General features: G+C 42.8%; 1 protein-coding gene across 3 annotated transcripts in view; it reads right to left on the bottom strand.

Annotated features, from left to right (window-relative positions):
• ABL1 (ABL proto-oncogene 1, non-receptor tyrosine kinase) overlaps positions 1-15972 on the bottom strand; it is a 120893-nt gene that overhangs the window by 24947 nt on the left and 79974 nt on the right. For 2 of the 3 annotated variants that reach the window (XM_005293330.5, XM_005293331.4), the window contains exons 2-3: positions 3043-3216; positions 1957-2252 (exon numbers count right to left, since the gene is read on the bottom strand). In XM_005293330.5, the coding sequence (XP_005293387.2) occupies positions 1957-2252; positions 3043-3216 (470 nt within the window). Of the gene's footprint in view, positions 1-1956; positions 2253-3042; positions 3217-6398; positions 6482-15972 lie in introns of those variants that run through there. The other variant, XM_042854270.2, reaches the window with a different exon arrangement.

Here is a 15972-nt window from a genome sequence, read left to right as displayed (position 1 = left end):
AGTGTGGACGCTCAAGTGCGGGCTTGGAAACGCTGAGTTTATAAGCCCAGGTTCCACAGACCCAGACTTATAATGCAGTGTAGACACATCCTTAGTTCGTGGCAAGCTGGGACATAAATCTACCTAGCATGAGCCTGCCGTGCATTAAACGTTCCCTAGTACGCTTTAATCTACTCCCATTTCGAAGTGTGGTAGATCAAAGAGCGCTACAGAACTTTTAGTGCGTGGGAGTAAGGGTCCACATGGACACAGTGGGGGCAGGTTAGTCTGAGACAGACAAACCCCAGCTTGCCACAAACTAAGTGTTATATAGATAGCACAGACCATTTCACTTTGCTAATTTCAACCATGCAGAGCTTGGCTGCATCCTGAATAAGAGAAGAGCACGGGAAAAGGGAAAAGACCACAGTACCTAGACATTGCCTTGACAAACCTTACAACATTACCCTAATTACAAAGCTTTTCATTAAAGCAGCTGAGAAGCATTTTCATTACAGAACATTTGCTTTTATATAAGCTTCTTTCATACTTGAAGTGTCTTAAAATGGTTTTACACAGCGATGAGTTCGACAAATAGAGAAGTCATTAAATACTCAGCACTGCAGAAACTAGAGCTTGTTTTACTGACCTGACCCTGCACCAGTGAAATCAAAGAGAGTTTTGCCACTGAAGTCAACGGGAACAGGCCCTCACTGGGCAAAGGAAAGCTGGCCTGGACCAGGACCATGGAACACCATGTTGCTGATTTTTTAAAATGTATGTATTTTTAAATGGCCAAGGATCTGTAAACTACCAGCTGTTGGCAGAAAGGGCCTCACGGAGAACAGCAATAGTTATGCCCTCCGAGCCATACTGCAAAATCCCATGTAGACTGGATTTAAAGAAACACCGCATGATCCAACAGGGCCTAAAATTTAGATTAATTAAAAACAATATTTTCCAAAACCCAGCGCCAGTAGAAATGTTTTGATGCAATTCAAACAAAAACCTAAGGAAAATAACACTTTAAAACCAACATTTCTCTGCAGCATTCACAAGCTGCTTACAGTAGCACTTGCTAGTGCACAAGAACTTGAAAGTGAATGAGACGAGAAACCGGCCATATACAAAAAGTGAAACTACAGTGCTAAACCTTCCTTTCATTACCCAAGACGAAATGAAGAACAGGAGGCAAAAAGTAATCAACGATAGCACATCAAGTGTTGTTATAGCTGTATTGGACCCGGAATATAAGAAAGACACGGTGGATTATCAGAACAACTTTTGTTGGTGAGAGAGACAAGCTTTGGAACTTACAAAGAGCTCTTCTTCAGGTCTGGGATTCCCAGTTTGTTTAAAAGTGTCATTTAACTGGGATTTCCAGACCCAAAGAACAGCTCGGGGTAAGCCTGAAATCTTGTCTCTCTTGCCAACAGAAGTTGGTCCAATAAAAGATGTTGCCTCCCCCACCTTGTTTCTGTAATGATAGAACATGATAGCTTTTCAATTATTTTGGTTCCAATAACCTGAAGTGTTGTTAGTAACATAGATACAGAGACTATTTTTAAAAGACATGACTTTTAACTTGACAGTGTCCTTTTAAGTCCAAATTATGCTACTTGAACCTATGGGGCAAAATTCATTCCTGGTATAACTCCACTAAAGACATCAATGGAGTTACAGCACGATTAATCTGGCCCAAGGTTTTCACAATTGAGACAGACTAACACCTATTAGGGGCTTGTTAAAAGGAGACATTTTCCCAAAACTCTGCTGACAAATGGTTATATCATCATCTGAAGTGCTCTTTGTTTAGATGTTGTAGGTCAGTATGTAGGACCCGATTCTACCCTGCTGAAGTCAATGGCAAACCCTCAGTTGACTTCAGTGGGATCTGCACTGGGCCCTTTCTACAGCAAGCAGTTGAAGTGGACCAGAATGGTTTTTCCTTTGCTGTTTGTGAGGTTTAACTCCTACCTTTCCATCAGATGCAGTGTTTATCCTGTAGTGGTACACCCTTCCCTCGTATCTCAGTGATATAGACCTCTGTCCTGGGCTGCTCTCACTCTCCCGCACCAGAAAGCTGCCATTGATTCCGCTGCTCAGCAGGTATTCGGCGGCATTGCGCGACACTGGTCCATGGTACCAGGAATGTTTCTCCAAACTGTTCACTGGGGTGATGTAGTTACTTGGTACCCAGCCCTGCCCATTCTTTGTTTGGGCCTCACACCATTCCCCATTATGATTGTAGCCCAAGACACGGAGCTTTTCACCTTCACATAAAAACAAAATATAATTAGACATGGCAAACCTGGGATCTGAGAGAAAAGCTACGTTCCCTTCTGGCTCACACATCACCATCCAAAGTTCTGCAATCAGAATATAGGCACTGATTCAGCAGAGAACTTAGGCATGTGCATGCCTTTAAACACAAGTATATTCATCAAAGCCAATGGGACTACTCACATGTTTAAAGTTACATACGTGCTTAAATGCCTTGGTAGACTTAAAGGCCTAAAGTTCACAACTCTCTTGCTAATGCATGAACCAGAATAGAATCCAACAAACTCTACCTGAGCTACATTGGCTCTGCAGGGCTAACAGGTGGGAGAAAAAGGAGTTAAAAACGTATTGATTAGCAAGGCAAGCAGATGTGGTTTCAAGTACACATATGGCATAGAACTTCTGAGTAAGGAGGGGATATTTTTATATAGTCACTTTTCAGAGAAGAGCTGCATTTTAATGAAACAGTTATAAAGCTACAGACCATACTCTAAAAAGTACTTTAAAAGTACAGTTAAGGTTTAATCCAGCTTTAAATCCTTGCTTCCACTGAAGGGCTTAATTTTAGTATACAATTTTCTTCCTCCAATGCACACTTTAAGCAGACTATCCCATTTAAAAGGCTCTTTCCTTGTGTCTTCGTTTGTTTTAGGACAATTTCCACTACAATGATTACACTGATGTGTTTCATAAGGATTATGAACTCAAATATTCCTGACTGACTTCATTTTCTTGTTCCTTGGCACAGATGCTCTAAAACACCCCCTGGAGATCTCTTACCTTTAGTTATGCTGAGAGTGTTGTCCCCACTTGCCACAAAATCATACAGTGCAACAAAAAGATTGGGGTCATTTTCACTAGGACCAGACAGGAGGTTTTCCTTGGAGTTCCAACGGGCTGCTTCACTCAGACCCTGGGGCTCAAAATCGGATACTACTGGCCTCTGAAGGGCTTCTGGAGGAGAAGAGAAAAAAAAAAAAGGAAAAAATAGGTTCAATCTTGCTGATAAAAGCCATCTGTTTTTTGCACCCATTATGAGTTTCTCGTTTATTTCATTTCTTGACATCTGTGGTCCTCATGTACATGGGCAGAGGGCAAAAATGGTCATTACCTTAATACAAATCTTATGGAGCATATGGAGCATTCTCATTCCAAAGCTTTGTGCAACAGGGTCCCCACATTCTTTTCTGTAACAGGCATTTTCCCTGCCTTGGTGAAGAGAGAAGACATCTTTTCTCCCTCTCAATAAATTTCTATTCACGCAACCTGCCTGCTGCTTTGCAAGTCATAGAATCATAGGACTGGAAGGGACCTTGAGAGGTCATCTAATCCAGTCCCCTGCACTCATGGCAGGACAAATTATCTAGACCATCCCTGACAGGTGTTTGTCTTAGCTCAAATACCTAACTGGATGTCAGATTTATTTCTTTATTTATTTTATTTATTTAAGAACAGAGGTAAATCTGCTAATTTTTTCTAATAAATACAAAACATCAAAGATCCCAAATCATTATAAGACACACAGGACAATGATTATGGGGCACAATATACAGAGGTTACCATTACAAATACTTCTACTTTAAAAAAAATTATAAACTACCTTCCCTCTTCATTATTTTACCTAACGAGTTCAGAGTACAAGGCTGTGTTTCATCCGACAGCAGCTGATGACATACACAAAGCAGAGATGGGACCATTATATAGATATACACACAGTATACGTTTGAAACAAACAATTTAATACTGTTCACAGCTATGATGATTGTGAAGCTTGGTTGAGGTGGTGGAGTCAGAGGGAGGGTTATTTCCCAGGGAATGCCTTGCTGCTAAATGATGAACTAGCACTCGGCTGAGCCCTCAAGGATTAACACATTGTTGTTAATGTAGCCTCTCACACAAGGCAGCACGAACAGGAGGGACGGGAGACAGCATAGCAGACAGACACAGAGACACACCTGGTGTGTGGGAGAGAGAGAGAGAGAGAGAGATGCACACTGCCCCTTTGAGTAAGCTGACCCACTCTTACGTGCATTGTCTTTTTAAGTGGATCAGGAAGTTGAGACAGCAGCTGCTGCCCCAAGCTCTCTCTGTCTCTCTCCATCCATGTCCCCTCCCTGCTCTATATGGAGAAGGGGTAAGCGGGGTGCAGGAGCAGGGGGAGGGGGACACCCTGACATTAGCTCCCCCCTTCCTCCCCCTGCACAGCAAGCAGGAGTCTCTGGGAGCAGTTCCAAGGCAGAGGGCAGGAGCAGCACATGGCAGTGGGGGGAGGGACAGCTGAACTGCCTTGATAGCCTGCTGGGCAGCTGCAGCACAGGGAATTTAGGGGAGCGGGGAGCTGCCGGTCCACCCTGGTTCCAAGCCCCCACCAGCTAGCTGCAACGGGCTGCTCTTCCTGCAAGCAATGGACAAAGCAGGCGGCTGCCAAACGACGTTAGAAGGGAGCATTGCACAACTTTAAACGAGCATGTTCCCTAATTGATCAGCAACGAAACAATGTTAACCGGGACGACTTTAAGTGAAGAGTTACTGTATACTCCTGGCCTGAGACGCCCCCCTCCAAGCTGCTGCCATGTGAACCCCAGAAAGAAAGGCGTAGAACTTATTTGTGGCAGCAGAGGTGGGGTTGGGTGTATGCTGAACTAATCCATTCTACAATAGTTAGGAGACATTTGCAGCAGCAGCTTGAAGGTTCTTTGCTGTGCTTGGACTAGCTTGAAATTTTGGGTTGCTCTTTCTATTGAATACTAGCAGTATAATGTGCCACTTCGTACAGGAGGCCTTGAAACTCTGTTTTCATTGTGAAGACCAACTGTCAGGAATTTTCCGCTTGAAAGCATCACAGACACCTACAAATGTGCAAAGAGTGAAAGAAAAATATATAGTTTTTTGTCTGGTGAAAAAAATTTCTCTGGAACCTAACCCCCCCCCCCCCATTTACATTAATTCTTATGGGGAAATTGGATTCGCTTAACATCGTTTCGCTTAAAGTCGCATTTTTCAGGAACATTACAACGTTAAGCGAGGAGTTACTATACCACAAACTTTTGCCAGTAAGGGGTGTGATTCTTCATGACATTTTTATAACAGCAAAAAGCCCTAGTATAGATGCAGTTATACAGCAAAAGAGTCCTTCTGATAGTATTGCTTATTTTGGTTGCGGAACTAGTATGAACTATACTGGCAAACCCTTTCTAGGGTAGATCAGGCCTTAGAGTCGAGCTCCAGCTGTGTGATGCCCAAGACAAGGACAGGGAGTGTAATGCCCTTGATCTGAAGAAAACTTCTACATTTCCAAGAAAATACCAGTTCTCACATCCTCCCTGGCTCCCTTTTGTGATGCAGGAAGCTCCAAGAAATCTTTTGTTCAGGTCCCCTTTCCTGCTCAGTAATGATCATGGATTGACCATTACTACCACAGCCAGCTGGAGTTTCTCAGATGCAAGTGGGGAATAGTAATTTGGGAATCACTCCAAACTTTTAGAAACATGATTTTGAAAAAAGCTGGGAGCTATTTACAAAGTGATCCAACACTAGTGGAAAGGAGGTTTCAAACTCTGTGTAGAAGAGATACTACATACGAGTGGAGTGAAAGTGCAGTGACTGTTATTACATTGGAGAATGGCTAAAATCCAGACTTCATCAAGTTAGGTCTGCTTGCTTTAGGGTATGTGGAGGTAAAAAAGTTATTCAACAACTGACAAAAATTCAGTAATCTCAGCATGTTGGTGCAAGTCAGCCAGATAGATCCATATATGCTCAGAGTCTGTAGTATTAACAGAGTTTACTATTATTTGGACTGGTTAAATTCAAAGATATCTACACACATAATTAAGCCTCCTTTCTTAGCCAAATACTTGCTATTGGGAAGTATATTTATGTAGCAGATCAAGAAGTCAAATCATATTTCTTCACAAAAGAAAAAATATAAAATGCTGAAAGGTCAAAAAACGACAGATTTAGAAAAAGCAGATCTGAAGCCCTCGGACTCCTTGTTGTTTTTGTGGATACAGACTAACACGGCTACCTTGATACTTCCTTTTTGTGTAATGCTGATACATATTTTAATGCTCCAGGCCTGCTTTAATAGGGACAATAAAAGGAAGAAACAGAAAATTAAGTTATAGTCATTTTACCATGAAAATAGTTTGATCTTGTTAAGCCCATTAAGATCCCCTTATCAAACTCAGGGTGCTGCACTGATTGGAGTTACTCCAAAGTGAGTTACATCATCAGAGTGGTAAACACCTGGAATAAACAGACAGCAAACAGCTGGAGGTGACTGATACACAGCATCAGTAAGAAGTGGTTCTATCATGAAAGAGCTGCTCCCCCCAAATACGGTGCAGGCAGTGCAATTTATGCTGAGGGATGTACCATAACCTCAGATAGGAAGGAAAAGGCCTCCCACTGAGGACTGTTCAACAGGAAGGCAGGAAATCCAAGGTAGTCTCACCTCCAATTAGAACATGACTGAGGCCGAGCAGGGGATTTGCTTGGGCCTGTCCATGAATCAGGATACTGGAGTGAGGCTACAGTACCCCACAAAAGTCCTGCTCTCACCCCCAGTCCACAGTGATGTCAAAACTGATTCTTTATGTATAGATACCAAGTTACTTGTTTATTTTTAGACCATCAGATGACACTCTCAAAACATTAAAAGCAATTGCAACTTACAGTGCTAAAGTCTAGAAGACTAGTTTTTTTGATAATACATTTTTGCAAGTACCGCCTGTGAGAAGTTATTCTGTGGGGTATGCCTCAAACCTTCACGGATAACATTCCACAAGCCTGGAGATTGGTGAGAATGGGATTACTGAACAATGTAAACTGTTGGCTGGGCTTTTTTTCTTCTTTTCTTTTAAACTGGGAGATTATTATAATAGGAAACTTCAAAGAGTCTCCCGGACCATACAATTATGGCTTAAACCAGCACAGATCACACAGTACATGCTATACACATGAGATGAATACCACCCCACTCCCTTGGTATCTTCTTGACCCATTAGCTATCAGAACTTTACAATGGGAGACACACAGAGCACACAAAAAAATGAAACTCCAATTCAAGAACATCGGGGCTAACTTACTAAGGAATAAGTGAAAGAAATATAAAACAAAGCTGACAGGCTTCAACTATCCATACCTGACACAGAGATAGACATATCCTGTCTGGACTTCTGAATGTCTAAAAACTCTCTCTGCAAGACACTGTTATGTTCTGATACTCAGTGCAGCACAACCTATTCACATTCTCTCCTATTGGGGCTTAAAATCGATTAAAAAAAAGTTCTCTGTCACAGTCACTCAGGCTTCTGCTTCTACTAGGGTGTACAGCAGAAGTAAAAGTCCTATTAGCACCACTCTGCCACTCTCCCTTTTCCTTAAAGATTTCGTTTACTCTCTCTGCTCCTCTATTGGCTGTGGCCTTTATCCTGTCTTGCTTGCTGCTCCCTACACTTGGAACAATCATCTTCTTTTTACCATGATTTCCATTTCCAACTGTACAGCAAAATCCCTTAAATATCCACACTGTACCTCTCCAAATGAGAACCTCTTGGGGCACTGACTACATCTCACTGTATTTGTAAAGCACTGAGCCCTCTTTTCAGTCACAAACATTCTGGGCTAGAACCAATGATGGGAGGTGAAAAACTTTATAACGCATTACTGAGCCATTCAGCCAGTCAGATCCCTCCACAACTTACCTCTGCCGTGATGCCGACTGAATGCTGTCAGCTGCCAACAACAAGGCAGGTGGTGAGTGGAGACATCTGCTTCTTCTGCAAGAACTCGCTTTATTACTACCTTGTCGTGCACTGGTGTGCCAAGCCCTCCCATTTTTCTATTTCATTCATCAATGGTGTCCTGTCATAGGCCTACATGACAAATTCTCTGGGGTAGGAGTGCTTTTTTGTTGTTATCTATCTGTACAGTGTCCTGCACGGTGATGCCGGATTCTTGCCCCAGGCCCCTGGGCTCTACTGTTGTACAAATATCCGCTGTGACCAGCACAACTACTTGCTTCTTTATAGCACCCTTGTACTGGGATAGATGCCCACATATAGACTAAATTAATAAATTTTAACAGTTGCTGCAGTTCTTGAGAGTCAGGTATTTGGTGAAACACTTTCCCCATCTCTTCTAAAAGAAGTGTCTCTCTCACATAGCAGTCAATCATGTTAATACACTAAAAGATCTAGAAGGGTTAGCAGTCTCGTTAATTACTGCTTACTTCAGGTAGTGAGTCACTTTTAGAGACCATGTATAAAAAAAAGTTCTTGGGTGCAAAGAATTCCAGTCTAGACCAAAGTGAGCAGATTTCCTTAATAATTAAAGCACAGGACTGGAAAACAAAGGGGGAAGCAAAGCATTATAACAAGCTTCCAAGGCTGACAGCTGGCCAGTCCCTTGGGGAGGAAGAGACACCACATCTTCCAACAAAACAAACATCCCATGAACTTCCAAACTCTGCCAGCACTTTTTCACATGGGCATGTGAGTGAAGGAGTAGCTGGAGGACACAGAATAGATTATTAATCACCTTGTGTCACACTGTCAATCAATCTGAAGGGTTCCCCCTTCCCGACTCCCCAAAAACTTCTACTCTGAGCCAGAATAGATACACAGACAGAATAAGATTAAATACTCCTGAGTTTTGCACATACTTGATGACTGTTGGAATAGCTGCCTCTTTATCCCCACTATTTCCTTAGTGGCCACTCACAGATTTTCTATGCCTCATGGAATCTGTATTTTAAAAAAAAAAAAAATCTGTAAAACAGATCCTTCCAAAGAGAAGGGAGATTCCAGTTTTTATTTCATAACCCATCCCACTCCGCGAGTTCATGCTCAGCCTGTTCTGTCAACCAGTTTATAGCACAGTCTCATATAACCTTCTGCAACAAAGGCTTTTTACCATAACTTGTGCTGCTAGTTAACATTTCGTTAGTCTAGTCTAATATAGTCAGTGCAACAACAAACGTTCACCTGAAGTGTCACCTATTTCTAAACGAATAGCAGCACAGATCCAAACTCTCTCAACCTAAACTATTTTATTTACATTTGGTCACACTCTTCCATATTTGCTCCATCATAACTCCACTGGCTGAGAGATACGTTTTAAAAAAGTCATTCCCTTTTTTCACAAGGGGAAGGTCAGACCCAGCGTGCTCTCATCGGCACAGTCAGAAAAAAGGCTTGGACACTCCAGAGATTAAAAATGAGCTTCCACAGAACACACACGATTTATACATTTCAATAAGTACTTTCTATAACACAGCACGCCCTACTAACCAAGCGGGTGACAGCTGGAATGAGTCCAGAAGAAAAAAAAAAGCCACAGCCCCAAATCTATAGATGGATTTAACTATGGTCATGTTCTGAGATATGTGAAAGCATTCCCACTCTGACAAACGAGTCCTATTAGGGTTTCTACTCCTCCCCTCCCTCTCTCAACAATGCAGGCATGAGCCACGCAGTGTACTTTCTAGTATTCTTTCCAGTCCAGCCTCAGAGCCTTCCCAGTGCTATTGCTTCCACCACTTCCTCTGGGAGATAATTCTATAGTTTTTAATAGGCTTCATCATCAGGGTGTGTTTTTTCCTGGCACTTTCCCCTTTTAATTTCATCACATTAATTCTGCTTATAGACCCTTGATACCATGGCAAAGAATTCTTAACTCTTGGCATTAATAGTTTTAGACAGGCAGCATGGCACAGAGGCTAGGACATAAGACACAGCAAGGGAGACCAAGATTCCATTCTTGGCTCTGGCACTATCTTGTCATGTGATCTTGGATAAATCACTTAGGGTAAAACATTTCAGATGTGCCTTACTCTCAATGAACGTCAATGGGACTTGGGCAACTCTGAAAATTTTAATCTGTTTTAATTTCCTCCTCTCTAAGATGAAGAACAATGATGCTCATCCACATCTGAGCTGTGGAGAAGGAGAGCACTACGTAAGAGCTAAGCACTTAACATACTTCCTAGAAAGTGTGGATATGCGTGACCAGCCCCTGGATGATCAGTTTTATATTTGAAATCAAATATAACTCTTCCCATGAAATTATACCACCTTCCTCATCCCAGCCCAATGTGGAAGGGTAGCAAGCAGCATCCAGGTCTGTAACAAAGATGCAACAGGGCAGGAACAACTGGAGTTAGTGGATAACTAATAGGTCATAACAAAACCAGAAACATACAGTGATGCAAAGAACCATACTGTCAGTGGGAGAAGAGAGGCCAGGGGATAGGATGGGAAAGGAGGAGACAGATTGAATGCACGTGCTGTATTGGTCTGCAGCCAAAATTATTTGATTGGGTAAAACAAAATGAAAGAGCTTCCATGAGCAGCAATGGCCACTTAATACACGTTATTTGTTCCAAATGTATTCACCACAAAGCTAGATTTTGATCTTAGTTACACAAGTAAATCCATTGATTTCAGTCAGTGTTACTGAGATCAGAATCTGGCCTGGTACCTATGAAGTGCATGAAGAGAAGCTCTCTCCAAGAATAGGACAATGACTATGGGCTGCTCCAAACCTAGGCTGGTCTAGTGCAACTGTAAAAAAAAGACATTTTACAAAAAAAAAAAAAAAAAAAAAAAAAATATCCACATAATCTGATGGCTAGAAGTTTAGAAATTACGTCTTTGGTTACTTTAGAAAACAAAGGATTTTACCAGCATGCACAAAATAGTTTTCCACATTATAGAGAATGTTTACAGGTTTAAGTAAGGCTTCTGCTTTATAGCATTATAACCAGCAGCCTTCCAAAAAAGGAAGCAAGAATATTTCAGACCCAATTTGGGACATGGACTCGCTCCATTTTTCAGATCAGATTGGCACACGTACTCACTATGCCTCTGCAAACTGGCAAAAATAAGGATGGGTGAGGGGGAGAGGTGGAGCAGATGACAAACGTTTCTTCTCCTCCCACTTCAAAATATTTCCTAGCGAGAATAATATCTTCTTATAGCCTTAGTCTCATTCATATGGGGTCAGCTCTTTGAGTTCTTCTCCATTACAGTCGGTCTTGAAACAGTTCTTCAGAATCTCCACAGCTGGGTTCCCAAACCTTCTCTTACCCTCCACTTCTTAAATTTAATATCCTGCTTCCTATACATTCTTCAGATCTTTTTTATACATGTCCAAACTCTCTAAGTCTGGATTCCTCATCTTTTCTATAATTAGTACCACTTTTAGACTTCCCTTAATTCATTTGTTCTGAACACGATCTATGCATGTTAACATTTTAATTTCCACCGTGTTCAAGATCTGTTCCTGTCTCTTCCTCAGTGCCAGCATTCAGAGCCATACAAAAGTGCAGGCCTAATTACGGTCTTGTAGATCTGACCTTTTCAGTTTGATAGGCATCCTTCTATCTCAGATCACTCCACTCATTTCTCTCCATTTAGTCCATGCTTTCCAGTTCTACAGGTAAGTCCATTGCTGAGTTCACCATTATCCTATAGTATTGAATCTAGATACATGAAAATCTGTACCTTTGGTACTGGCTGGCCCCCCAGAGTATATCTACATAGCAAGCAGGATCCTGCAGCAGTGGGTCTCAGAAGCTGGGTCTACAGGCTCACGCTACGGAGTTAAAAATAGCTGGGTGGATGTTCGGGCTCGGCTTCAGAGCCGGAGTTCCAACCTGAGCATCTCCACAGCAATTTTTAACGAAGTAGCATGAGCCCCATGAACTTGAATCTGTAGACCCAGGTTCTGAGACTAGTGGCCACAGGGTCCTGCTTGCTGTGAAGACATACTCCCTGACAGAGTCTCCTTGTCTTCCCAGTGGGAAGAATGTGTGTGAGAGAAAAAAGTCCAGCTTAAATCACAAATGAGAAATCGGCATTAAAACTAGTTTAAGAACTACTTAGTTAATCAAACAAGGAAAAATCTGAGAGGTCCCAATTCAGCAATACCTTTAAGCACATGCTTACTTATAGCACATGCTTAAGCCCATCCCTACTGAGCAAAGCACTTTGAAGCAATACTCAACCCCTTCCACCTACCCACAAACATGCAAAAAAGACTCTCAATGATCTTCATTCCTAGAAACTAAATGATCAATATAACAGAAGTCTCCTACAACTTCAAGTCTTGTAGGACAAGACCACTGTGACACAACATGTCTGATTGTTTAGTAGTAACACATGAGCGGATGCATTCACAGAGCACAACAGAAATAACAGCGAATGGTTCCAACTTAGGGTAGGTCTACACTTACCTCCGGGTCCGGCAGTAAGCAATCGATCTTCTGGGATTGATTTATCGCGTCTTGTCTAGACGCGATAAATCGATCCCGGAAGTGCTCGCCGTCGACGCCGGTACTCCAGCTCGGCGAGAGGAGTACGCTGCATCGACGGGGGAGCCTGCCTGCCGCGTCTGGACCTGTGGTAAGTTCAAACTAAGGTACTTTGAATTCAGCTACGTTATTTGCGTACCTTAGTTCGAAGTGGGGGGTTAGTGTGGACCAGGCCTTAAGGTAGTAAACTTCCTCACAGTAGTATGTCCAAGATTTAGGCTTTGTTTTTACAAAAAAAAATTATGACTATTATGTTATATAAAATATGTTCATGAATTTATTAATAATTTGAATGAATACAGGTTTATTCTGTTATATTCCCCTGTAGTGCTTGCAAGCAACACACTGCAGCATTGTGCTAATGCATGAGAACTATAAAGTTAAATGAAACTAACTGCAAATTAAAGTTAACCGATTGGTCTATTTTCATTACCCAAGCTGACAGAAATGCAGACAGTAAACAGCATCAGTGCTGAAAAGTGAATTCAGTTTGTCAGATTTTTCCAGGTATTCTTAGCAACACACCATTTTAGATATGGTTTTCAACCAGAATCCCTTTACAAAACCAAACCAAACAGCTTTGTTCGACTATGATTCAAACAACGCAGATTTAGGGAAAATGTGACATTTAAGCTAACCTTCATTAGTTTAAAAACAGCAGTTTCAGAGTCACAGCATCTATAATACAAGCATAAAACAATTACACTGATTCTCTTCCTTGCTGAGCATCTGGTAATGTTAGAGAGAACAAAATGGGGTTGTCAGTGTGGGCACTATCACAATTTTTCCAAACACAGCCACCCTTCTGGGTGGACTCCCAGAGCAGTCCTCTACTTGCTCCTCATCCTAGGCAAAGAGATTGGAAAGTAAGTGCACTCAGCTCTACAAATAGTGCAGTAGGAAATGCATCTTCAGATGTAACTGGCTGCAACTGTTTCCCCACACAACTAATGGTAATTTTATTTCTCAACTACCAATGAGACTTTATAGCAGGGGTGGGCAAACTTTTCGGCCTGAGGGCCTGATCAGGTTTCGTAAATTGTATGGAAGGCTGGTTAGGGGAGGGGGGTCGTGGCCAGGCCCCCACCTCCTATCTGCCCTCCCCTTCCCCCCCCCAGGACTCCTGCCCCATCCAACCCCTCCCCCCCCCCGTTCCCTGACAGCCCCTCTGGGACCCCTGCCCCATTCACACACACACACACACACACACACACACACCCGCTCCCTGTCCCGACTGCCCCCGAACCCTCACCGCCCCATCCAACCCCTCCTCTCATTCCTGACAAACCCCTGGGACCCCTGTCCCCATCCAACCACCCCTTCTCCCTGTCCCCTGACTGCCCCTTGCCACCCCATCCAACCCCCCCTCCTTCCTGACTGCCCCCCGGGATCCCTGCCCCCATTCAACCCCGTTTCCCCCCCCGACCATCATCCACAACCCCGCCCCCTGACCACCACCCCAAACTCCCCTACCCTCTATCCAACCCCCCCACTCCCTGCCCCCTTACCATGCTGCCTGGAGCACTGGTGGCTGGCAGTGCTACAGCCGTGCCGCACTGCCGCCACCACACAGCACAGAGCACCGGGTCAGGCCAGGCTCTGCAGCTGTGCTGCCCCAGGAGCTCACAGCCCCACCGCCCAGAGCTTTGCGCCGGCAGCGGAGTAAGCGAGCTGAGGCTGCGGGCGAGGGGGAGGGGGTAGCCTCCCGGGCCAGGAGCTCAGGTAGGACGGTCCCGCAGGCCGTAGTTTGCCCACCCCTGCTTTATAGTCTATGTTAGTCATGAAAGCACAAGACTGCCACTTGCTTCCTCTCTTTTCTCCCCTATAATTCCACAGGTTGCTAAGACAGGGAGAGCACAGTAAGATCCCGGGGGCGGAGGGGCGGAGGAAAGAGTCTTGTGTCACTGTGTAGCAATGTAATTGGGGAGGAATAGAAGATGGCACACAGCTTGTAAGGATTCAAGTGCAACAGTCCATAATTTATGGCCCTTGAGGAATATTTATCTCCTGGTGCTCTTTACAAAGATAGTCTTACTAGACCATAGGCTCAGGTGAGGACCTGTTGCTTCCATCAAAATGATCAAGTCCTTGTGCGGAACAGATGTCCTCATTCTTTGTGTAATATAAGCAAATGCTTTGCACCTGTCCCTCTGGAATTTGTGGTTTGGATCAGCACACCTGGTGCTCAAGTGTGTCCATCAGAGAGAAATGGAACAGCATAGAACAGATGCTGTAGTTTTCGTCTTAAAATTACAATAGAATTGAAAGGTATCTAAAATACTTGATCAGGCTTTAAGCTTCAGAAAGGGATGGCACAAATCCTATTTTTTTCCCTATGATGCTGTTATATTTCCACTCTTCAATCCCCTTCTCAAGAGAGATGCAGAACTGATCAGGATTATGATGCTATCTGTATTCCCTGACTCTTTGGTCCCAGCAGAAGAGTAAAGATTATTAAAACTACAGTTGCAATGCTTGTTCGTTTACATCATTATCTTCGGATGCTGACTTCAGCTTTATCCTGGGCTGGGAAATAAATTTGTCTAGATATCAGTTTGCTGGAAGAGTGTTTAAACATTGTTTCCAAACTCATTTCCCAGTCCACTATAGGAAATGAGCATATAGATGCAGTTTTAGAGAAACTGAAGTAAAGACATAATTTATAGTATCAGGGGACCACCTCATAGCAATTTGGTCTTGCCTGTGCGCACCAAGTCAAACTGTGTTATAACCCCATTTTGGAACTGTAAAGACAAAGGCTGCAGTACATTTCCATATCATCTTTTTAACATGGTTTGATTGGATCCACACATGTAAGACCACATTGTTCAAGTCTTCCCATAAAAACAAGGGTATTCGTGTCTGCTACAGACCACCAAATCAAAATAGGGAACAAGATGACTATCTCCTTATGCACCCATCTATAATGTGTAGGGGGAAAAAACTGTGTGATCGTGGGGACTTCAATTTGAGTGACACGTGCTGGAGGTCTCATGTTGCCAGTACTAAAACATCCTTGGATTTTTTTAAACAGTATAGATGACAATTTCATAACTCAAAAAGTGTTCCAGCCAAAACAAGCAACTCTTTATTAGACCATGTCCTAACAGAAAGAGAAACTGACCACAGAACTAAAAATTAACCTTGATCATATTTATAATGTCCAAGCAGAATAAAGTACAAACATTATTTATATTATATATATACACACATACATACACACACACACGGTGCTTTAATACAGCCAGTTTCACAAAACTGAAAACAATTATGAGTGAACTGAGCTGGGAAGAAGAATTTAATCAGAAAAATGTGTATGATAATTAGGAATCATTTAAGAATACCTTACTGGATGAGCAAAAAGTCACAACTGAGGAAGGCAGCCAGACTGG

Source organism: Chrysemys picta, chromosome 18 (assembly GCF_011386835.1).
Source record: "Chrysemys picta bellii isolate R12L10 chromosome 18, ASM1138683v2, whole genome shotgun sequence".
Classification (NCBI taxonomy): Eukaryota; Metazoa; Chordata; order Testudines; family Emydidae; genus Chrysemys; species Chrysemys picta.
This window is presented reverse-complemented; position numbering and strand designations above follow the sequence as displayed.